The 24,479-nt window shown below is 46.2% G+C and overlaps 1 protein-coding gene across 10 annotated transcripts in view; it reads left to right on the top strand.

Moving 5' to 3' along the window:
• Positions 1–24,479, top strand: part of herc2 (HECT and RLD domain containing E3 ubiquitin protein ligase 2) — a 283,800-nt gene that overhangs the window by 179,493 nt on the left and 79,828 nt on the right. For all 10 annotated transcript variants that reach the window (XM_045687211.1, XM_045687213.1, XM_045687210.1 and 7 more), the window contains 6 exons: positions 627–708; positions 809–980; positions 7,220–7,364; positions 14,416–14,641; positions 20,330–20,504; positions 21,355–21,526. In XM_045687211.1, the coding sequence (XP_045543167.1) occupies positions 627–708; positions 809–980; positions 7,220–7,364; positions 14,416–14,641; positions 20,330–20,504; positions 21,355–21,526 (972 nt within the window). The remainder of the gene's footprint in view (positions 1–626; positions 709–808; positions 981–7,219; positions 7,365–14,415; positions 14,642–20,329; positions 20,505–21,354; positions 21,527–24,479) is intronic.

The raw sequence follows: 24,479 nt of genomic DNA, 5'->3' as shown, positions 1-24,479 counted from the left end.
GAGACGACCCAAACTGGTACGTACTAGAGACGACCCAAACTGGTACGTACTAGAGACGACAACTACGACCCAAACTGGTACTTACTAGAGACGTCACCACTCAACTACGACTGGTACATACTAGCACTACCTCTCTGTGGACACGCTACTAGAATAATGTACTGGAATAATGTACTAGACATATAGTTTGAGACTTTCCTGGTACTATAATAATGTACTATAATAATGTAGTATAATAATGTACTATACATGTGGTTTTCTGAGACTCTCCTGGTACTATTATAATGTACTAGAATAATGTACTAGAATAATGTAAGACATATATTTGTACTGTAATAATGTACTATAATAATGTACTATAATAATGTACTATACATGTGGTTTTCTGAGACTCTCCTGGTACTATTATAATGTACTAGAATAATGTACTAGAATAATGTACTAGACATATAGTTTGAGACTTTCCTGGTACTGTAATAATGTAGTATAATAATGTACTATAATAATGTACTATACATGTGGTTTTCTGAGACTCTCCTGATACTATAATAATGTGGTTTTATATTGACTATAGAACTGTTTAACTGTTAAAGTTGTGTATCTGATTTGTCTGTGTTTTGATACAGGTGAAGGTGCTTCTGGGTCATCGTGTGGTCCAGGTGGCTTGTGGGAGTAGAGATGCTCAAACTCTAGCCCTGACAGATGAAGGTACCCGTGTGTCTGTGTCTGTGTTCGTCTTTGTATAGATAGCCACGTATTCCTTACACTGCAGTGCTCTGAACTGGATCTCTCTTCCTTCCTCCCTCAGGCCTGGTGTTCTCCTGGGGCGACGGGGACTTTGGCAAGCTGGGTCGAGGCGGCAGCGAGGGCTGTAATATCCCTCAGAACATTGAGAGGCTGAATGGGCAGGGAGTCTGTCAGATAGAGTGTGGGGCTCAGTTCTCCCTGGCTCTCACCAAGTCTGGAGTGGTCTGGACATGGTAAGATCACATTTTATTAGTCACAGAGACATATTTTGCAGATGTTATTGCTTGTGTAGCGAAATGGTCGTGGATAGCCGAGTAGGATTACGAAACATCCTGAAAATGTAAAAAAATCCCTGTTTTTTTCATACATTCCGGTTGGAAATTTCTGGAATCAGCAGGGAATAAGAAGCATGGGAATCCTTTAATCTGGAACTGGGATTTCTTCAGGAAAGTTTCAGGAATTTTACTTCCCTACAGCTGATGACATAAGCTGTGTTCGAATACGTATGCTGCATACTTAATGAGTATATATTACATACTATTAGTTCATTTTAGTATACTGGAAACAAACGGTATCCTTTCAGCCTAGTGTACTAGCACTTCGCCTGTCTACTGGAAGTTGATAGTCTTGCTATGCAACTTATTGCTAGCTTGTAATACTACAAATTTCTCCCGAGTGGTGCAGTAGTTTAAGGCACTGCATCTCAGCGCAAGAGGCGTCACTACAGTCCCTGGTTCGTATCCAGGCTTCATCACATCCGGCCATGATTGGGACTCCCGTAGGGCGGTGCACAATTGGCCCAGCGTTGTCCGGGTTTGACCGATGTAGGCCGTCATTGTAAATAAGAATTTGTTCTTAACTGACTTGTCTCGTTAAATAAAGGTTAAATGTAAAACAAATTACAATGTCCATTGAGCACGCTCAGCGACTATAGTTAAGAATGACGTGAATAATCAAGTCAATAAACGTTGGGTAGTTAGTTAGATAGCAGATAGTTAATATACTGACAAGTTCGATATATTAGTAGCCAGCTAATGTTCGGTAGCTAGCTAACAAGCATCTGCTGTAATGATATGCTATGCGGTTTGTAAGGCTAGCCTAGCTAACAAATTGTCAGCCAACATAGCGTGTAATGTAACTTATTTGAAAAGTGATTTGTTTTTTATTACATTGCTTAACGTTCTTAACATTTGTCATAATTATAATTTGGTAGGCCTTGATTTTAAATAAGAATTTATTCTTAACTGACCTGATTTTTTTATGTATATACAAAACTTAAATATTCATTGCTTTAACTAATTATGACAAATGTTAAGAACATGTTGACCAATGTAATAAAAAAACATATGACTTTTCAAATAAGTTACATTACACGCTATGATGGAGAGGTCTTTGACCGGGCTGGCCTTACCCGGGAGGAAGAGCAGCTCCTTCTTATCGAGGTTGAGCTTGAGGTGGTGGGCCGACATCCAAGTTGAGATGTCTGCTAGGCACGCAGAGATGTGTGTCGCCAACTGGGTGTCAGAAGGGGGAAGGAGAAAAGTAGTTGAGTGTCATCCTCATAGCAATGATAGGAGAGACCATGTGAGGATATGACGGAGCTGAGTGACTTGGTGTATAGAGAGAAGAGGAGAGGTCCATCCTCATAGCAATGATAGGAGAGACCATGAGAGGATATGACGGAGCTAAGTGACTTGGTGTCGAGAGAAAAGAGGAGAGGGCCTAGAACCGAGCCCTGGGGGACACCAGTAGGGAGAGAACATGGTGCAGACACAGATCCTCTCCACGCCACCTGGTAAGAGCGGCATGTCAGGTAGGATGCAAACCAGGAGTGTGCAGAGCCTGAGACGCCCAGCCCTGAGAGGGTGGAGAGGAGGCAGAGCCTGAGACACCCAGCCCTGAGAGGAGGATCTGATAGAGACTGAGACGCCCAGCCCTGAGAGGAGGATCTGATAGAGCCTGAGACGCCCAGCCCTGAGAGGAGGATCTGATAGAGCCTGAGACGCCCAGCCCTGAGAGGAGGATCTGATAGAGCCTGAGACGCCCAGCCCTGAGAGGAGGATCTGATAGAGCCTGAGACGCCCAGCCCTGAGAGGAGGATCTGATAGAGCCTGAGACGCCCAGCCCTGAGAGGAGGATCTGATAGAGCCTGAGACGCCCAGCCCTGAGAGGAGGATCTGATAGAGTCTGAGACGCCCAGCCCTGAGAGGGTGGAGAGGAGGCAGAGCCTGAGACGCCCAGCCCTGAGAGGGTGGAGAGGAGAAAAGCCTGAGACGCCCAGCCATGAGAGGGTGGAGAGGGGGATCTGATAGAGCCTGAGACGCCCAGCCCTGAGAGGGTGGAGAGGAGGCAGAGCCTGAGACGCACAGCCCTGAGAGGGTGGAGAGGAGGCAGAGCCTGAGACGCCCAGCCATGAGAGGGTGGAGAGGGGGATCTGATAGAGCCTGAGACGCCCAGCCCTGAGAGGGTGGAGAGGAGGCAGAGCCTGAGACGCCCAGCCCTGAGATGGTGGAGAGGAGGATCTGATGGTTCACGGTGTTGAAGGCAGTGGATAGATCTAGGAGGATGAGAACAGAGGAGAGAGAGTTAGCTTTGGCGGTGCGGAGAGCCTCCGTGACAACAGAGGAGCAGTCTCGGTTGAGAGGCCCGTCAAGGTCAAGAAGATCGTTTTTGAGAGCGATAATGAGAAAGTTGATCAGATACAGCACGCTGAAGTGTTTTGGAAAGAAGGGATACAGGTCCTATAGTTTTGACATCAGATGAGTCGAGTGTTAGTTTCTTGAGGAGGGGAGCGACTCGGGACATTTTGAAGTCAGAGAGGACGCAGCCAGTGGTCAGGGATGAGGGAAGTGAGAAATGGAAGGTCTCCAGAGATGGTCTGGATAAGCGGATACAGCTAGTGGTCAGGGAGGAGGGAGGTGAGGAATGGGAGAAGGTCTCCAGAGATGGTCTGGAGAAGGGAGGAGGGGATGTTGTCAAGCAGGCAGGTCGTTGGGTGGCCGGACATCACTAGAGAGACTGAAGAACGAACACGAATTGCTAATTGCTTAGCAGAGGTGGAGAGCACACCTGTCTGTACTAATTAAAGATTGCCAAGGAGAGGTGAATCCACTCCCCCTCTCCAATACAGCCACTGATTACCAAAACAAGTCACTAATTGCGCTGCCCCCTTGATCCTGGTTGACGTGTCAACAACTATTTGCAAATGATGAGCAGGCAGCAGTTCACACACCAAGGAGGCCCCTGGGATGACAGGCAGCACTTAAAGTAGATGGTCCTAGCTAGCAAAAAGACAGGACTAGACCGCAACAGAAATGCACTGGTATAGTAACAGCTCCGTTTGGGCTGCTCAACGATGAGACGTGAGAGAGCTGTTAGCTGGCGTTAGCTAGCTAGCTACTTGTCGTCACTCTAAACTCTGACAAACAGCTGTGACTTTTGATTTGGTAGAAGATCATTCAGTTCTGATTCCAGATTTGAATAGCAGAGAAGTAGACAAAGATTTAATAGACTGGTTATTTGACAACGTCACGAAAGCGATGTGCACTTCAAAGGGGCAGAAGGCCATGAGTTCAGCTTCTGGGTGTCTATATAGCTAGCAACAATGACGAGAAACTGCCATGTGGTGAATCGTGGCTCGTTTCAGCTAGTTTCATCTTGTTTTTGATACCATGTCTTGTCTTGAGGTGTTTTGACTGATGTCCAATTCTATGCTAATATATGCTAATATAGCAAAACATTTGCTAGCTAGCTAACGAACAACTGTAACAAGGCAACAATTGCTAATTTTGCAACTTTTTTAAATTTATGCTTTCAACATATCAACAATCTAACCCAACCCCGTGTATTTTGCCCCATAGTTACACACGTGTCTGTTTTTGTTGCTAAGCAACCAGCCGGTCTGTTTTGTTGCTAATCAACCAGCCGGTCTGTTTTGTTGCTAAACAACCAGCCCGTCTGTTTTGTTGCTAAACAGCCAGCCCGTCTGTTTTGTTGCTAAACAGCCAGCCCGTCTGTTTTGTTGCTAAACAGCCAGCCCGTCTGTTTTGTTGCTAAGCAACCAGCCGGTCTGTTTTGTTGCTAATCAACCAGCCGGTCTGTTTTGTTGCTAAACAACCAGCCCGTCTGTTTTGTTGCTAAACAGCCAGCCCGTCTGTTTTGTTGCTAAGCAACCAGCCGGTCTGTTTTGTTGCTAATCAACCAGCCGGTCTGTTTTGTTGCTAATCAACCAGCCGGTCTGTTTTGTTGCTAAACAGCCAGCCGGTCTGTTTTGTTGCTAAACAGCCAGCCCGTCTGTTTTGTTGCTAAACAGCCAGCCCGTCTGTTTTGTTGCTAAACAGCCAGCCCGTCTGTTTTGTTGCTAAACAGCCAGCCCGTCTGTTTTGTTGCTAAACAGCCAGCCCGTCTGTTTTGTTGCTAAACAGCCAGCCCGTCTGTTTTGTTGCTAAACAGCCAGCCCGTCTGTTTTGTTGCTAAACAGCCAGCCCGTCTGTTTTGTTGCTAAACAGCCAGCCCGTCTGTTTTGTTGCTAAACAGCCAGCCCGTCTGTTTTGTTGCTAAACAGCCAGCCCGTCTGTTTTGTTGCTAAACAGCCAGCCCGTCTGTTTTGTTGCTAAACAGCCAACCCGTCTGTTTTGTTGCTAAACAGCCAGCCCGTCTGTTTTGTTGCTAAACAGCCAGCCCGTCTGTTTTGTTGCTAAACAGCCAGCCCGTCTGTTTTGTTGCTAAACAGCCAGCCCGTCTGTTTTGTTGCTAAACAGCCAGCCCGTCTGTTTTGTTGCTAAACAGCCAGCCCGTCTGTTTTGTTGCTAAACAGCCAGCCCGTCTGTTTTGTTGCTAAACAGCCAGCCCGTCTGTTTTGTTGCTAAACAGCCAACCCGTCTGTTTTGTTGCTAAACAGCCAACCCGTCTGTTTTGTTGCTAAACAACCAGCCCGTCTATGGTCAAACATTTTGGCTAACTTATTGGGGGCGTGGTCAAACAGCAGTTGTTTCTGAAAGTTCACAGAAAATGTTGTTGATGCGGTTACTATACTGAACAAGAATATAAACGCAACAATTTCAAAGATTTTACTGAGTTACAGTTTATGAGAAATTCAGTCAATTGAAATAAATTCATTAGGCTCTAATCTATGGATTTCACATGACTGGGAATACAGATATGCATCTGTTGATCACAGATGCCTTCAAAAATAATGGGCCTCTGTGCATTCAAATTGCCATCAATAAAATGCAATTGTGTTCGTTGTCCGTAGCTTATGCCTGCCCCATACCATAACCCCACCGCCACCATGGGGCACTCTGTTCACAACGTTGACATCAGCAAACCGCTCACCCACACGACGCCATACACATGTTGTGAGGCCGGTTGGATGTACTGCTACATTCTCAAAAATGTCGTTGGAGGTGGCTTATGGTAGAGAAATTAACATTGATTTCTCTGGCAACAGCTCTGGTGAACATTCCTGCATGCCAATTGCACGCTCCCTCAAAACTTGAGACATCTGTGGCATTGTGTTGTCACAAAACTGCACATTTTAAAGTGGCCTTTTATTGTCCCCAGCACAAGGTGCACCTGTGTAATGATCATGCTTTTTAATCAGCTTCTTGATATGTCACACCTGTCAGGTGGATGGATTATCTTGGCAAAGGAGAAATGCTCACTAACAGGGATGTAAACAAATTGGTGCCCAACATTTGAGAGAAATACGGTTTTTGTGGCGTTTTTTTTTTCAGCTCATAAAACATGGGACCAACACTTTACATGTTGTGTTTATATTTTTTGTTCAGTGTAAAATAAAGTTTGATCGGTACTAGATAATTCTGTTCTGATTACAGATTTGAATAGGAAGATATCATAATCTTTACCTTTTTGTCTTAGTTGTTGGGAAAGTGGTCAAAGTAGCTGATTTGTTGCAAAAGTTACTTTGTTTACGGTGAATAGAATGTTGGGAGAGATGATGTCACCTTTTTAGAATGCTGAGGAAATGAAAGTGGATGGAGGACAAAAAAGTTTCATAGTTTAAAAAGTAGAAAATATATTCAAAAAGTTGTATGCACAACACTTAAAGTTTAAAGGGGCGTTTTTAGCTTAAATGGTGTAAGAGGAGTAACGTTGTAAAGAATAATAACTATAGGTCCAAAATAATTCATCCAATATCTACAGTGTGGCTGCTGTGGCAAGCCCCACTGGTACAGCTTTCGCACATTAACAACGCAGTCCCCTTGAACAAGGGTAGGTGGTTACATTAAAAAAAAAGTATAATCTTATATTTTGCTAACTGTTTATGTCCCTCAAAAACTCAAATCTGGACCTCCAAAGCCAGTGGACACCAGGTGGATGCAATTAATGATCAGGTAGAAGAGAAAAGCGGCGGGTTCTGGACCTGGTAGGGTAAAGAGTCGAGTACCTCTGGTTTATGTGATGTTCTACTCAGGGATAACGGTGAATAAACGGTCTGTTTCTCATCCAGGGGTAAAGGTGACTACTTCCGTCTGGGCCACGGGACAGACGTCCATGTACGTAAGCCTCAGATGGTGGAGGGGCTGAGGGGGAAGAAAATCATCCACGTGGCCGTGGGGGCGCTGCACTGCCTGGCTGTCACCGAGACTGGACAGGTGGGTACTGGCCTCCACGCCTCCTCCACATCAGACACCAGGCTAGGCCTCTTCCACATCAGACACCAGGCTAGGCCTCTTCCACATCAGACACCAGGCTAGGCCTCTTCCACATCAGACGCCAGGCTAGGCCTCTTCCACATCAGACACCAGGCTAGGCCTCTTCCACATCAGACACCAGGCTAGGCCTCTTCCACATCAGACACCAGGCTAGGCCTCTTCCACATCAGACACCAGGCTAGGCCTCTTCCACATCAGACACCAGGCTAGGCCTCTTCCACATCAGACACCAGGCTAGGCCTCTTCCACATCAGACGCCAGGCTAGGCCTCTTCCACATCAGACGCCAGGCTAGGCCTCTTCCACATCAGACGCCAGGCTAGGCCTCTATCACATCAGACGCCAGGCTAGGCCTCTTCCACATCAGACGCCAGGCTAGGCCTCTTCCACATCAGACGCCAGGCTAGGCCTCTTCCACATCAGACGCCAGGCTAGGCCTCTTCCACATCAGACGCCAGGCTAGGCCTCTTCCACATCAGACGCCAGGCTAGGCCTCTTCCACATCAGACGCCAGGCTAGGCCTCTTCCACATCAGACGCCAGGCTAGGCCTCTTCCACATCAGACGCCAGGCTAGGCCTCTTCCACATCAGACGCCAGGCTAGGCCTCTTCCACATCAGACGCCAGGCTAGGCCTCTTCCACATCAGACGCCAGGCTAGGCCTCCTCCACATCAGACGCCAGGCTAGGCCTCCTCCACATCAGACGCCAGGCTAGGCCTCCTCCACATCAGACGCCAGGCTAGGCCTCCTCCACATCAGACGCCAGGCTAGGCCTCCTCCACATCAGACGCCAGGCTAGGCCTCCTCCACATCAGACGCCAGGCTAGGCCTCCTCCACATCAGACGCCAGGCTAGGCCTCTTCCACATCAGACACCAGGCAAACGTTTTGGAAACCAGTTTTTGCTTTGTCGTTATGGGGTATGGTGTGTAGATTGATGAGGGGGAAAAAAACTATTTAAACAATTTTAAAATAAGGCTGTAATGTAACAAAATGTGGAAAAAGTCAAGGGGTCTGAATACTTTCCGAATGCACTGTAAAACCCATATTTATGTTTATTTATTTTCCCTTTTGTACTTTAACTATTTGCACATTGTTACAACACTGTATATAGACATAATATGACATTTGAAATATTATTTTGGAACATTTGTGAGTAATGTTTACTGTTCAGTTTTAATTGTTTATTTTACTTTTGTTTATTATACATTTCACTTGCTTTGGCAATGTTAGCATATGTTTCCCAGAGAGAGAGAGTGTTGAGAGAGAGAGTGTTGAGAGAGAGAGTGTTGAGAGAGAGAGTGTTGAGAGAGAGAGTGTTGAGAGAGAGAGTGTTGAGAGAGAGAGTGTTGAGAGAGAGTGTTGAGAGAGAGTGTTGAGAGAGAGTGTTGAGAGAGAGTGTTGAGAGAGTGTTGAGAGAGTGTTGAGAGAGAGAGAGTGTTGAGAGAGAGAGTGTTGAGAGAGAGAGAGTGTTGAGAGAGAGAGAGTGTTGAGAGAGAGAGAGTGTTGAGAGAGAGAGAGAGTGTTGAGAGAGAGAGAGAGTGTTGAGAGAGTGTAGAGAGAGTGTTGAGAGAGAGAGAGTGTTGAGAGAGAGAGAGTGTTGAGAGTGTTGAGAGAGAGAGAGTGTTGAGAGTGAGAGAGAGTGTTGAGAGAGAGTGTTGAGAGAGAGTGTTGAGAGAGAGTTGAGAGAGTGTTGAAAGGGAGAGAGAGTTGAGAGAGAGAGTGTTGAGAGTGTTGAGAGAGAGTGTTGAGAGAAAGAGAGAGTGTTGAGAGAGAGTGTTGAGAGAGAGAGAGTTGACAGAGAGAGAGAGACAGAGAGTGTTGAGAGTGTAGAGAGAGAGAGAGAGAGTGTTGAGAGAGTGTAGAGAGTGTAGAGAGAGAGAGTGTAGAGAGAGAGAGAGTGTAGAGAGAGTTGAGAGAGAGAGAGAGAGAGAGAGAGAGTGTTGAGAGTGTTGAGAGAGAGAGAGTGTTGAGAGAGTGTTGAGAGTGTTGAGAGAGTGTTGAGAGAGAGTGTTTGTACTTTAACTATTTGCACATTGTTACAACACTGTATATAGACATAATATGACATTTGAAATATTATTTTGGAACATTTGTGAGTAATGTTTACTGTTCAGTTTTAATTGTTTATTTTACTTTTGTTTATTATACATTTCACTTGCTTTGGCAATGTTAGCATATGTTTCCCAGAGAGAGAGAGTGTTGAGAGAGAGAGTGTTGAGAGAGAGAGTGTTGAGAGAGAGAGTGTTGAGAGAGAGAGTGTTGAGAGAGAGAGTGTTGAGAGAGAGAGTGTTGAGAGAGAGAGTGTTAGGAGAGAGAGAGTGTTAGGAGAGAGAGAGTGTTAGGAGAGAGAGAGTGTTGAGAGAGAGAGAGTGTTGAGAGAGAGAGAGTGTTGAGAGAGTGTTGAGAGAGAGAGAGTGTTGAGAGAGAGAGTGTTGAGAGTGAGTGTTGAGAGTGAGTGTTGAGAGTGAGTGTTGAGAGTGAGAGAGAGAGTGTTGAGAGAGAGAGAGTGTTGAGAGAGAGAGAGTGTTGAGAGAGAGAGAGTGTTGAGAGAGAGAGAGTGTTGAGAGAGAGAGAGTGTTGAGAGAGAGAGTGTTGAGAGAGAGTGTTGAGAGAGAGAGAGAGTGTTGAGAGAGAGAGTGTTGAGAGAGAGAGTGTTGAGAGAGAGAGAGTGTTGAGAGAGAGAGTGTTGAGAGAGAGAGAGTGTTGAGAGAGAGAGAGAGTGTTGAGGAGAGAGAGAGTGTTGAGAGAGAGAGAGTGTTGAGAGAGAGAGTGTTGAGAGAGTGTTGAGAGTGTTGAGAGTGTTGAGAGAGAGTGTTGAGAGAGAGAGAGTGTTGAGAGAGAGAGAGTGTTGAAAGAGAGAGAGAGTTGAGAGAGAGAGTTGAGAGAGAGTGTTGAGAGAGAGTGTTGAGAGAGTGTTGAGAGAGAGAGAGTGTTGAGAGAGTGAGTGTTGAGAGTGAGTGTTGAGAGTGAGAGAGAGAGTGTTGAGAGAGAGTGTTGAGAGAGAGAGAGAGTGTTGAGAGAGAGAGTGTGGAGAGAGAGAGAGTGTTGAGAGAGAGAGAGTGTTGAGAGAGAGAGAGTGTTGAGAGAGAGAGAGTGTTGAGAGAGAGAGAGTGTTGAGAGAGAGAGTGTTGAGAGAGAGAGTGTTGAGAGAGAGAGAGTGTTGAGAGAGAGAGTGTTGAGAGAGAGAGAGTGTTGAGAGAGAGAGTGTTGAGAGAGAGAGTGTTGAGAGAGAGAGAGTGTTGAGAGAGAGTGTTGAGAGAGAGAGAGTGTTGAGAGAGAGAGTGTTGAGAGAGAGAGAGTGTTGAGAGAGAGAGAGTGTTGAGAGAGAGTGTTGAGAGAGAGTGTTGAGAGAGAGAGAGAGAGAGAGAGTGTTGAGAGACAGAGAGAGACAGAGAGAGAGAGACAGAGAGAGAGTGTTGAGAGAGTGTAGAGAGAGAGAGAGAGTGTTGAGAGAGAGAGTGTTGAGAGAGAGAGTGTTGAGAGAGAGAGAGTTGAGAGAGAGAGAGTTGAGAGAGAGTGTTGAGAGAGAGAGAGTGTTGAGAGAGTGTTGGAGAGAGAGAGTGTTGAGAGAGAGAGAGAGTGTTGAGAGAGAGAGAGTGTTGAGAGAGAGAGAGAGTGTTGAGAGAGAGAGAGAGTGTTGAGAGAGAGAGAGTGTTGAGAGAGAGAGAGAGAGAGAGTGTTGAAGAGAGAGAGAGAGTGTTGAGAGAGAGAGAGTGTTGAGAGAGAGAGAGTGTTGAGAGAGAGAGAGTGTTGAGAGAGAGAGAGTGTTGAAAGAGAGAGAGTGTTGAGAGAGAGTGTTGAGAGAGAGTGTTGAGAGAGAGAGAGAGAGAGAGTGTTGAGAGAGAGAGACAGAGAGAGACAGAGAGAGAGAGACAGAGAGAGAGTGTTGAGAGAGTGTAGAGAGAGAGAGAGAGTGTAGAGAGAGAGAGAGTAGAGAGAGAGAGTGTTGAGAGAGAGAGTGTTGAGAGAGAGTGTTGAGAGAGAGAGAGTTGAGAGAGAGTGTTGAGAGAGAGAGAGTGTTGAGAGAGTGTTGAGAGAGAGAGAGTGTTGAGAGAGAGAGAGAGTGTTGAGAGAGAGAGAGTGTTGAGAGAGAGAGAGAGTGTTGAGAGAGAGAGAGAGTGTTGAGAGAGAGAGTGTTGAGAGAGAGAGAGTGTTGAGAGAGAGAGAGAGAGAGTGTGTTGAGAGAGAGAGTGTGTTGAGAGAGAGAGAGTGTTGAGAGAGAGAGAGTGTTGAGAGAGAGAGTGTTGAGAGAGAGAGAGAGTGTTGAGAGAGAGTGTTGAGAGAGAGTTGAGTGTTGAGAGAAAGAGAGAGTGTTGAGAGAAAGAGAGAGTGTTGAGAGAAAGAGAGAGTGTTGAGAGAAAGAGAGAGTGTTGAGAGAAAGAGAGAGTGTTGAGAGAAAGAGAGAGTGTTGAGAGAGTGTTGAGAGAGAGAGAGAGTGTTGAGAGAGAGAGAGTGTTGAGAGAGAGAGTGTTGAGAGAGAGAGTGTTGAGAGAGAGAGTGTTGAGAGTGTTGAGAGAGAGAGAGAGAGAGAGAGAGTGTTGAGAGAGAGAGTGTTGAGAGAGAGTGTTGAGAGAGAGTGTTGAGAGAGAGAGAGAGTGTTGAGAGAGAGAGAGAGTGTTGAGAGAGAGAGAGTGTTGAGAGAGAGAGAGTGTTGAGAGAGAGAGAGAGTGTTGAGAGAGAGAGAGAGTGTTGAGAGAGAGTGTTGAGAGAGAGTGTTGAGAGAGAGTGTTGAGAGAGAGTTGAGAGAGAGAGAGTGTTGAAAGGGAGAGAGAGTTGAGAGAGAGAGTGTTGAGAGTGTTGAGAGAGAGTGTTGAGAGAGAGAGAGAGAGAGTGTTGAGAGAGAGAGAGACAGAGAGAGAGACAGAGAGTGTTGAGAGAGTGTAGAGAGAGAGAGAGAGAGAGAGTGTTGAGAGAGTGTAGAGAGAGAGAGAGAGTGTAGAGAGAGAGAGAGAGTGTTGAGAGAGAGAGTGTTGAGAGTGTTGAGAGAGAGAGAGTGTTGAGAGAGTGTTTGTACTTTAACTATTTGCACATTGTTACAACACTGTATATAGACATAATATGACATTTGAAATATTATTTTGGAACATTTGTGAGTAATGTTTACTGTTCAGTTTTAATTGTTTATTTTACTTTTGTTTATTATACATTTCACTTGCTTTGGCAATGTTAGCATATGTTTCCCAGAGAGAGAGAGTGTTGAGAGAGAGAGAGAGTGTTGAGAGAGAGAGTGTTGAGAGAGAGAGTGTGAGAGAGAGAGTGTTGAGAGAGTGTTGAGAGAGTGTTGAGAGAGAGTGTTGAGAGAGAGAGAGAGTGTTGAGAGAGAGAGAGAGTGTTGAGAGAGAGAGAGAGTGTTGAGAGAGAGAGAGAGTGTTGAGAGAGAGTGTGTTGAGAGAGAGAGAGAGTGTGTTGAGAGAGAGAGTGTGTTGAGAGAGAGTGTTGAGAGAGAGAGAGAGAGTGTTGAGAGAGAGAGAGAGAGTGTTGAGAGAGTGTTGAGAGAGAGAGTGTGTTGAGAGAGAGTGTTGAGAGAGAGTTGAGAGAGAGAGAGAGTTGAGAGAGAGTTGAGAGAGAGAGAGTGTTGAGAGAGAGAGAGTGTTGAGAGAGAGTGTTGAGAGAGAGAGTGTTGAGAGAGAGAGTGTTGAGAGAGAGAGAGAGAGAGAGTGTTGAGAGAGAGAGAGAGAGTGTTGAGAGAGAGAGAGAGTGTTGAGAGAGAGAGTGTTGAGAGAGAGAGAGTGTTGAGAGAGAGAGAGTGTTGAGAGAGAGAGTGTTGAGAGAGAGTGTTGAGAGAGAGAGTGTTGAGAGAGAGAGTGTTGAGAGAGAGTGTGTTGAGAGAGAGAGTGTTGAGAGAGAGTGTTGAGAGAGAGAGAGAGTGTTGAGAGAGAGAGAGAGTGTTGAGAGAGTGTTGAGAGAGAGAGTGTTGAGAGAGAGAGAGAGAGAGTGTTGAGAGAGAGAGAGTGTTGAGAGAGAGTGAGTGTTGAGAGAGAGTGAGTGTTGAGAGAGAAAGAGAGTGTTGAGAGAGAGAGAGAGTGTTGAGAGAGAGAGAATGTCTGTGAGTTAGGGTTCTTAGGAGAGGCTGAATTTCAAACCGAACACTTCGAGCACTCGGTATGCACATTCCCGAGTCAATCGAGTCTGTTCCCGAGCTCACTGGCATGGGAAGCTCTGATGGACCAGAATAGTTGATACAATGTTTCAAGTTTACTACCTTCGGGCCTGACCCGGTTGGTAGTTGATACAATGTTTCAAGTTTGTTTCAGACAGGTGGAGTAGAGAGATGAATGCGATTTAGAATTATTATCATTTAAATTAAGCTGTTCCACGAAAATGTGCATATGAAAATCATAACGTCGGTAGAAATGGTAAATCAATAGTCATTGCACGTGAAACAGGTTGCCACGTTCCACGTGAAACATGTCTGATTCTGCGGGAGGAGGATTAACCCACAAGTTTCTTCTGGTTATCTTGATCTCTGGCTCCCTCTTGAGTCATTAGTTCTCTTAATTATTTCATCAACCTGTCCGCTTAAAGCATCAGACAAGCTCAGTGCAAATAGTTTTATTAAACGCATAATGTGTGTCTATATATGTTTAATACCTGTTTAGAAATTGAAGAAGAACAGACGACTGTCGGTCGGGGACAGCCCTAAGACATGTACATATGTGTTGCAGTAGAGTAGGGATGCTGTTTTGTTCCTTTATCAGAGTACGTGTCGGCGTCTGCCTACATGCTACAAGACACGTCGCGGGAGACGATGCTCGGAAATGGATTTAGAATTTTGGAATATTGATAAGTGGCAGTTAAGAACTTCTTATTGTTTCAATGTTCGTTTTGACCAAAACACTCGCAGACCCGACTGATCACGTTTGAACACATCAGCAAGCGGCCACTCGATAAAGGGCTACGTGTTGGGTTTCAAGATTCAGCTATAGAGATGTGAGAGAGGGAGACAGATGTGTGTTAGCGACTGTAAGTGTCCCTGTACTATTCCACCAGGTGTTTGCGTGGGGGGACAACGACCATGGTCAGCAGGGTAACGGGACCACCACGGTGAACAGGAAGCCCACCCTGGTTCAGGGTCTAGAGGGACAGAAGATCACCCGTGTTGCCTGTGGCTCCTCCCATAGCGTCGCCTGGACCACCGTAGATGTCACCACCCCCTCTGTCCACGAGCCTGTCCTCTTCCAGACCGCCAGGGACTCTCTAGGGGCCTCATACCTAGGTAACCTAACCCTAACCTCTATACAGCTAGTAACACTAACCCTCCTCATACCTAGGTAACCTAACCTCTATACAGCTAGTAACACTAACCCTCCTCATACCTAGGTAACCTAACCTCTATACAGCTAGTAACCCGAACACTAACCCTCCTCATACCTAGGTAACCTAACCTCTATACAGCTAGTAACCATACACTCCTCATACCTAGGTAACCTAACCTCTATACAGCTAGTAACCATAACACTCCTCATACCTAGGTAACCTAACCTCTATACAGCTAGTAACACTAACCCTCCTCATACCTAGGTAACCTAACCTCTATACAGCTAGTAACCCGAACACTAACCCACCTCATACCTAGGTAACCTAACCTCTATAGACCTAGTAACACTAACCCTCCTCATACCTAGGCAACCTAACATCTATACAGCTAGTAACCCTCCTCATACCTAGGTAACCTAAGCTCTATACAGCTAGTAATACTAACCCTCCTCATACCTAGGTAACCTAACCTCTATACAACTAGTAACACTAACTCTCCTCATACCTAGGTAACCTAACCTCTATACAGCTAGTAACACTAACCCTCCACATACCTAGGATAACCTAACCTCTATACAGCTAGTAACACTAACCCTCCTCATACCTAGGCAACCTAACATCTATACAGCTAGTAACCCGAACACTAACCCTCCTCATACCTAGGTAACCTAACCTCTATACAGCTAGTAATACTAACCCTCCTCATACCTAGGTAACCTAACCTCTATACAGCTAGTAACCCGAACACTAACCCTCCTCATACCTAGGTAACCTAACCTCTATACAGCTAGTAACACTAACCCTCCTCATACCTAGGTAACCTAACCTCTATACAGCTAGTAACACTAACCCTCCGCATACCTAGGTAACCTGACCTCTATACAGCTAGTAACCCGAACACTAACCCTCCTCATACCTAGGTAACCTAACCTCTATACAGCTAGTAACCCGAACACTAACCCTCCTCATACCTAGGTAACCTAACCTCTATACAGCTAGTAACCCTCCTCATACCTAGGTAACCTAACCTCTGTACAGCTAGTAACCCGAACACTAACCCTCCTCATACCTAGGTAACCTAACCTCTATACAGCTAGTAACCCTCCTCATACCTAGGTAATCTAACCTCTATACAGCTAGTAACACTAACCCTCCTCATACCTAGGTAACCTAACCTCTATACAGCTAGTAACCCGAACACTAACCCTCCTCATACCTAGGTAACCTAACCTCTATACAGCTAGTAACACTAACCCTCCGCATACCTAGGTAACCTAACCTCTATACAGCTAGTAACCCGAACACTAACCCTCCTCATACCTAGGTAACCTAACCTCTATACAGCTAGTAACCCGAACACTAACCCTCCTCATACCTAGGTAACCTAACCTCTATACAGCTAGTAACACTAACCCTCCTCATACCTAGGTAACATTACCTCTATACAGCTAGTAACCCGAACCCTCCTCATACCTAGGTAACTTAACCTCTATACAGCTAGTGACCCAAACACTAACCCTCTGCATACCTAGGTAACCTAACCTCTATACAGCTAGTAACACTAACCCTCCGCATACCTAGGTAACCTAACCTCTATACAGCTAGTAATACTAACCCTCTGCATACCTAGGTAACCTAACCTCTATACAGCTAGTAACCCGAACACTAACCCTCCTCATACCTAGGTAACCTAACCTCTATACAGCTAGTAACCCGAACACTAACCCTCCTCATACCCAGGTAACCTAACCTCTATACAGCTAGTAACACTAACCCTCCTCATACCTAGGTTACCTAACCTCTATACAGCTAGTAACACTAACCCTCCACATATCTAGGTAACCTAACCTCTATACAGCTAGTAACCCGAACACTAACCCTCCTCATACCTAGGTAACCTAACATCTATACAGCTAGTAACACTAACCCTCCTCATACCTAGGTAACCTAACCTATATACAGCTAGTAACCCGAACACTAACCCTCCTCATACCTAGGTAACCTAACCTCTATACAGCTAGTAACACTAACCCTCCTCATACCTAGGTAACCTAACCTCTATACAACTAGTAACACTAACCCTCCACATACCTCGGTAACCTAACCTCTATACAGCTAGTAACACTAACCTTCCTCATACCTAGGTAACCTAACCTCTATACAGCTATTAACCCTCCTCATACCTAGGTAACCTAACCTCTATACAGCTAGTAATACTAACCCTCCTCATACCTAGGTAACCTAACCTCTATACAGCTAGTAAACCTCCTCATACCTAGGTAACCTAACCTCTATACAGCTAGTAACACTAACCCTCCTCATACCTTGGTAACCTAACCTCTATACAGCTAGTAACACTAACCCTCCTCATACCTAGGTAACCTAACCTAACTCTGAGCCAACACTGGTGCGTTAACCAGCTTCAACTGCTCAAAACTCTTCTGTTGTTCCCAAAAGCATAATTTGGCGATTGGCTGTGTAGGCTATATGACGTGTGTACATTTAAGCCCTAAATCTCTCTCTCTACATAACCCTAACCCTCGTACCGTGGTAAACTCTCTCTCTACATAACCCTAACCCTCGTCCCGAGGTAACCTCTCTCTGCATAACCCTCTCTCTACATAACCCTAACCCTCGTACCAAGGTAAACTCTCTCTCTACATAACCCTAACCCTCGTACCGAGGTAACTTCTCTCTACATAACCCTAACCCTCATACCATGGTAACCTCTCGCTCTACATAACTCTAACCCTCGTACCGAGGTAACCTCTCTCTCTACATAACCCTAACCCTCGTACCGAGGTAACCTCTCTCTCTACATAACCCTAACCCTCGTACCAAGGTAACCTCTCTCTCTACATAACCCTAACCCTCGTACCGAGGTAACCTCTCTCTCTACATAACCCTAACCCTCGTACCGAGGTAACCTCTCTCTACATAACCCTAACCCTCATACCATGGTAACTTCTCTCTCTACATAACCCTAACCCTCGTACCGAGGTAACCTCTCTCTCTACATAACCCTAACCCTCGTACCGAGGTAACCTCTCTCTCTACATAACCCTAACCCTCGTACCAAGGTAACCTCTCTCTCTACATAACCCTAACCCTCATACCGAGGTAATTGATCTCTCTACATAACCCTAACCCTCATACCGAGGTAACCTCTCTCTCTCTACATAACCCTAAACCTCGTACCGAGGTAACCTCTCTCTACATAACCCTAACCCTCGTACCGATGTAACTTCTCTCTCTACATAACCCTAACCCTCATACTGAGGTAACCTCTCTCTACATAACCCTAACCCTCGTACCGATGTAACCTCTCTCTCTACATAACCCTAACCCTCGTACCGTGGTAATTGATCTCTCTACATAACCCTAACCCTCGTACCAAGGTAACCTCTCTCTCTACATACAGTACAGGAGCTACAACTGGTAGTAGATTCAGGGCTTTGATCAAGGGTCTAGATGGGGCTGGGAGTAGAGGTTACAAACCCTTAACTACTAATACATGGATTAGTATTGGACTCAGGTCTGACTTTGATTAGGGTTAGGATAGGACTCAGGTCTGGCTTGGATTAGGGTTAGAATAGGACTCAGGTCTGACTTGGGTTAGGATTAGAATAGGACTCAGGTCTGGCTTGGATTAGGGTTAGGATAGGACTCAGGTCTGGCTTGGATTAGGGTTAGGATAGGACTCAGGTCTGGCTTGGATTAGGGTTAGGATAGGACTCAGGTCTGGCTTGGATTAGGGTTAGGATAGGACTCAGGTCTGGCTTGGATTAGGGTTAGGATAGGACTCAGGTCTGGCTTGGATTAGGGTTAGGATAGGACTCAGGTCTGGCTTGGATTAGGGTTAGGATAGGACTCAGGTCTGGCTTGGATTAGGGTTAGGATAGGACTCAGGTCTGGCTTGGATTAGGGTTAGGATGGGACTCAGGTCTGGCTTGGATTAGGGTTAGGATGGGACTCAGGTCTGGCTTGGATTAGGGTTAGAATAGGACTCAGGTCTGGCTTGGGTTAGGATAGGACTCAGGTCTGGCTTGGGTTAGGGTTAGGATAGGACTCAGGTCTGGCTTGGATTAGAGTTAGGATAGGACTCAGATCTGACTTGGATTAGGGTTAGGATAGGACTCAGGTCTGACTTGGATTAGGGTTAGAATAGGACTCAGGTCTGACTTGGGTTAGGATTAGAATAGGACTCAGGTCTGGCTTGGATTAGGGTTAGGATAGGACTCAGGTCTGGCTTGGATTAGGGTTAGGATAGGACTCAGGTCTGGCTTGGATTAGGGTTAGGATAGGACTCAGGTCTGGCTTGGATTAGGGTTAGGATGGGACTCAGGTCTGGCTTGGATTAGGGTTAGGATAGGACTCAGGTCTGGCTTGGATTAGGGTTAGGATGGGACTCAGGTCTGGCTTGGATTAGGGTTAGAATAGGACTCAGGTCTGGCTTGGGTTAGGATAGGACTCAGGTCTGGCTTGGGTTAGGGTTAGGATAGGACTCAGGTCTGGCTTGGATTAGAGTTAGGATAGGACTCAGATCTGACTTGGATTAGGGTTAGAATAGGACTCAGGTCTGGCTTGGATTAGGGTTAGGATAGGACTCAGATCTGACTTGGATTAGGGTTAGGATAGGACTCAGGTCTGGCTTGGATTAGGGTTAGGATAGGACTCAGGTCTGGCTTGGATTAGGGTTAGGATAGGACTCAGGTCTGACTTGGATTAGGGTTAGGATAGGACTCAGGTCTGGCTTGGATTAGGGTTAGGATGGGACTCAGGTCTGGCTTGGATTAGGGTTAGAATAGGACTCAGGTCTGGCTTGGGTTAGGATAGGACTCAGGTCTGGCTTGGGTTAGGGTTAGGATAGGACTCAGGTCTGGCTTGGATTAGAGTTAGGATAGGACTCAGATCTGACTTGGATTAGGGTTAGGATAGGACTCAGGTCTGACTTGGATTAGGGTTAGAATAGGACTCAGGTCTGACTTGGGTTAGGATTAGAATAGGACTCAGGTCTGGCTTGGATTAGGGTTAGGATAGGACTCAGGTCTGGCTTGGATTAGGGTTAGGATAGGACTCAGGTCTGGCTTGGATTAGGGTTAGGATAGGACTCAGGTCTGGCTTGGATTAGGGTTAGGATGGGACTCAGGTCTGGCTTGGATTAGGGTTAGGATAGGACTCAGGTCTGGCTTGGATTAGGGTTAGGATGGGACTCAGGTCTGGCTTGGATTAGGGTTAGAATAGGACTCAGGTCTGGCTTGGGTTAGGATAGGACTCAGGTCTGGCTTGGGTTAGGGTTAGGATAGGACTCAGGTCTGGCTTGGATTAGAGTTAGGATAGGACTCAGATCTGACTTGGATTAGGGTTAGAATAGGACTCAGGTCTGGCTTGGATTAGGGTTAGGATAGGACTCAGATCTGACTTGGATTAGGGTTAGGATAGGACTCAGGTCTGGCTTGGATTAGGGTTAGGATAGGACTCAGGTCTGGCTTGGATTAGGGTTAGGATAGGACTCAGGTCTGACTTGGATTAGGGTTAGACAAAGACTCAGGATGAGGCTGAGGTTCGGTGAAATACCACTTTTTGCGTCAAGTGATGAATATTAAATATTGACATTTTTTTTGTATGTGTGTCCTGTGTATTCCAGGCGTCCAGTCGGACAGCGACTCCTCGGCGGTGAACAATAAACTGAGTGGCCACAGTAATGGTGTGAGACCCAACCGTCCCTCTCTGGCTAAGATACTACTGTCTCTGGATGGGAACCAGGCCAAGCAACAGGCCCTGTCCCATGTCCTCTCAGCCCTACAGATCATGTATGCCAGGTAAGACTCCTGATTGGTGCCCTGATTTAATGTGTGTTGTATTGGTGATGTTTGGGATGCTGTGATTGGTGCCCTGATTTAATGTGTGTTGTATTGGTGTTGTCAGGGATGCTGTGATTGGTGCCCTGATTTGATGTGTGTTGTCAGGGATGCTGTGATTGGTGCTCTGATTTAATGTGTGTTGTCAGGGATGCTGTGATTGGTGCCCTGATTTAATGTGTGTTGTATTGGTGTTGCCAGGGATGCTGTGGTTGGGCCCCTGATTTAATGTGTGTTGTATTGGTGTTGTCAGGGATGCTGTGATTGGTGCCCTGATTGATTTAATGTGTGTTGTATTGGTGTTGTCAGGGATGCTGTGATTGGTGCCCTGATTGATTTAATGTGTGTTGTATTGGTGTTGTCAGGGATGCTGTGGTTGGGGCCCTGATTTAATGTGTGTTGTATTGGTGTTGCCAGGGATGCTGTGGTTGGGGCCCTGATTTAATGTGTGTTGTATTGGTGTTGTCAGGGATGCTGTGATTGGTGCCCTGATTTAATGTGTGTTGTATTGGTGTTGCCAGGGGTGCTGTGGTTGGGGCCCTGATTTAATGTGTGTTGTATTGGTGTTGCCAGGGATGCTGTGATTGGTGCTCTGATTTAATGTGTGTTGTATTGGTGTTGCCAGGGATGCTGTGATTGGTGCCCTGATTTAATGTGTGTTGCCAGGGATGCTGTGATTGGTGCCCTGATTTAATGTGTGTTGCCAGGGATGCTGTGATCGGTGCCCTGATTTAATGTGTGTTGTATTGATGTTGTCAGGGATGCTGTGATTGGTGCTCTGATTTAATGTGTGTTGTATTGATGTTTCCAGGGATGCTGTGGTTGGGGCCCTGATGCCAGCGTGTATGATGGTCCCCGTGGAGTGCCCCCCCCCAGACTCCTCCTCAGCATCCAGCCCCTCTGAGTCAGAGGGACCCCCTGTTCCCACAGAGGTGGAGGAGAGGGTCAGCCCTAACCCCTGGCAGACAGACAAGAATGGAGAGGTGAGGAACACTACCCCCTAACCCCTACTCCCTAGTCCCTAACCCCTACACCCTAACCCCTAGTCCCTACACCCTACTCCCTACCCCCTACTCCCTAACCCCTAGTCCCTAACCCCTGGCAGACAGACAAGAATGGAGAGGTGAGGAACACTAACCCCTAGTCCCTAACCCCTACACCCTAGTCCCTAACCCCTAGTCCCTACTCCCTACCCCCTACTCTCTAACCCCTAGTCCCTAACCCCTGGCAGACAGACAAGAATGGAGAGGTGAGGAACACTAACCCCTACTCCCTAGTCCCTAACCCCTACACCCTAGTCCCTAACCCCTAGTCCCTACACCCTACTCCCTAGCCCCGACTCCGTACTCCCTAACCCCTAGTCCCTAACCCCTACTCCCTAACCCCTAGTCCCGACTCCCTAGTCCCTAACCCCTTCTCCCTAGTCCCTAACCCCTACTCCCTAGTCCCGACCCACTAGTCCCTAGCCCCGACCCACTAGTCCCTAACCCCTACTCCCTAGTCCCTAACCCCTACTCCCTAGTCCCGACCCACTAGTCCCTAACCCCTAGTCTCTAGCCCCGACTCCCTAGCCCCGACCCCCTAACCCCTACCCCCTAGTCCCTAACCCCTACTCCCTAGTCCCTAACCCCTACTCCCTAGTCCCTAACCCCTACTCCCTAGTCCCGACCCACTAGTCCCTAACCCCTAGTCTCTAGCCCCGACTCCCTAGCCTACCTGATTACTTCTTATCCCTTAAGCAAATAGTCTACAGCTGTGTCTGTCCAGAGCTCACTGGTACAGGAAACACTGAGCGGCCAGAATATTTTATGCAATGTTGCAAGTTGGTTAGCACCAGTTTGGGGCTGTAGCAGGTTAATAGTTGATACAATGTTGCAAGTTGGTTAGCTCCAGTTTGGGGCTGGACCAGGTTAATAGTTGATACAATGTTGCAAGTTCATTGCAGACAGGCCATGCATAGCCAATGTGATCTATAGGATATTTATTTTTATCAGGATATTTTCTCCCTGCGGGCTGCAGTGTTTTTATTTGTTAGCTTTATGTAGACTATCTTTACATATTGGATTTTAGATTTGTATCATTTTAATTTATTTTAAGATATGAAGACTTTATTATAAATTAAATGAAACTGTTCCACGAAAATGTGAGTATGAAATGTGATATAACTGTCACACAGATCAGTATAAATGGTAGGATAACTTGGCACTCCACACGGAGAAGGCTAGCCTTTTACCAGTAACTTCAGGAGCGTAACAACAGAATCTGATCAGTATAAATGGTAGGATAACTTGGCACTCCACACGGAGAAGGCTAGCCTCTTACCAGTAACTTCAGGAGCGTAACAACAGAATCTGATCAGTATAAATGGTAGGATAACTTGGCACTCCACACGGAGAAGGCTAGCCTCTTACCAGTAACTTCAGGAGCGTAACAACAGAATCTGATCAGTAAAATGGAGGAAACTGGATAACTATTCGAATTCAGCGTAACAACAGAATCTGATCAGTATAAATGGTAGGATAACTTGGCACTCCACACGGAGAAGGCTAGCCTCTACAGAACGAAAAGAAAAAATGTAGGATAACTTGGCACTCCACACGGAGAAGGCTAGCCTCTTACCAGTAACTGCAGGAGCGTAACAACAGAATCTGCGAAGGCCAGTGGCAGCGGGAGGAGGGTAGTGAGGAACATGTTTATTTATTCTCGTTAGGCTATCTTGATCTCCGGCTCCCTCTTGAGTCATTTGCGTGTCTTCATTTTTAATCTCAGTGCTTAAAGAATCAGATCAGCTCAGTACATACAGTATAGTTGTTTTATTAACACATAGGGTGCGTCTATACATGAAAAAATAGACGTAAAAAGAACATAGGACTCTCGGTCGATCAAGATAAAAAAATGTTGTCCTAGTCCTCGGTTGCATCACTCACTATCGCGTTCCAAACTGCCTCTGGAGGCAACGTCAGCACATGAACTGTTTGCCTGGGAGCTTCATGAAGTGGAAACGCGTTCTCTGGAGTGATGAATCACGCTTCACCATCTGGCAGTCCGACGGATTAATCTGGGTTTGGCGGATGCCAGGAGAACGCTACGTGCCCCAATGCATAGTGCCAACTGTAAAGTTTGGTGGAGGAGGAATAATGGTCTGGGGCTGTTTTTCATGGTTCGGGCCCCTTAGTTCCAGTGAAGGGAAATCTTAACGCTACAGCATACAATGACATTCTAGACGATTCTGTGCTTCCAACTTTGTGGCAACAGTTTGGGTAAGGCCCTTTCCTGTTTCAGCATGACAATGCCCCGTGCACAAAGCGAGGTCCATACGTGAATGGTTTGTCAAGATCTGTGTGGAAGAGCTTGACTGGTCTGCACAGAGCCCTGACCTCAACCCCATCGAACACCTTTGAAAGGAATTGGAACGCCAATTGCGAGCCAGGCCTAATCGCCCAACATCACTAATGTTCTTGTAGCTGAATGGAAGCAAGTCCCTGCAGCAATGTTCCAACATCTAGTGGAAAGCCTTCCCTGAAGAGTAGAGGCTGTTATAGCAGCAAAGGGGGGGACCAACTCCATATTAATGACCATGATTTTGGAATGAAATGGTAAACTTTTGGTCATATAGTGTATTATGTGACTTGTTAAGCACATTTTTACTCTTGAACTTATTTAGGCTTGCCTTTACAAAGGGGTTGAATATTTATTGACTCAAGACTTCAATGTTTCATTTTTAATGCCATTCTTTATTTTTATTTCACAGTTTCTCTCGCGACCCCATTTTCAAATCGTCGACCCACCACATTGTGTCGCGACCCCTAGTTTGGAGTCCCTACCACTTAACTTCAAACCCAGAGGACTTTATTTATCCCCAATGTAGAAGATCTGAAAGAACTGACTCGTTAACCTCTATGGGCTAGGTGGGACGCAGGCGTCCCACCCGTGGTG

The sequence above is a fragment of the Salmo salar genome, chromosome ssa10 (assembly GCF_905237065.1).
Source record: "Salmo salar chromosome ssa10, Ssal_v3.1, whole genome shotgun sequence".
In the NCBI taxonomy this organism is placed as follows: Eukaryota; Metazoa; Chordata; class Actinopteri; order Salmoniformes; family Salmonidae; genus Salmo; species Salmo salar.
This window is presented reverse-complemented; position numbering and strand designations above follow the sequence as displayed.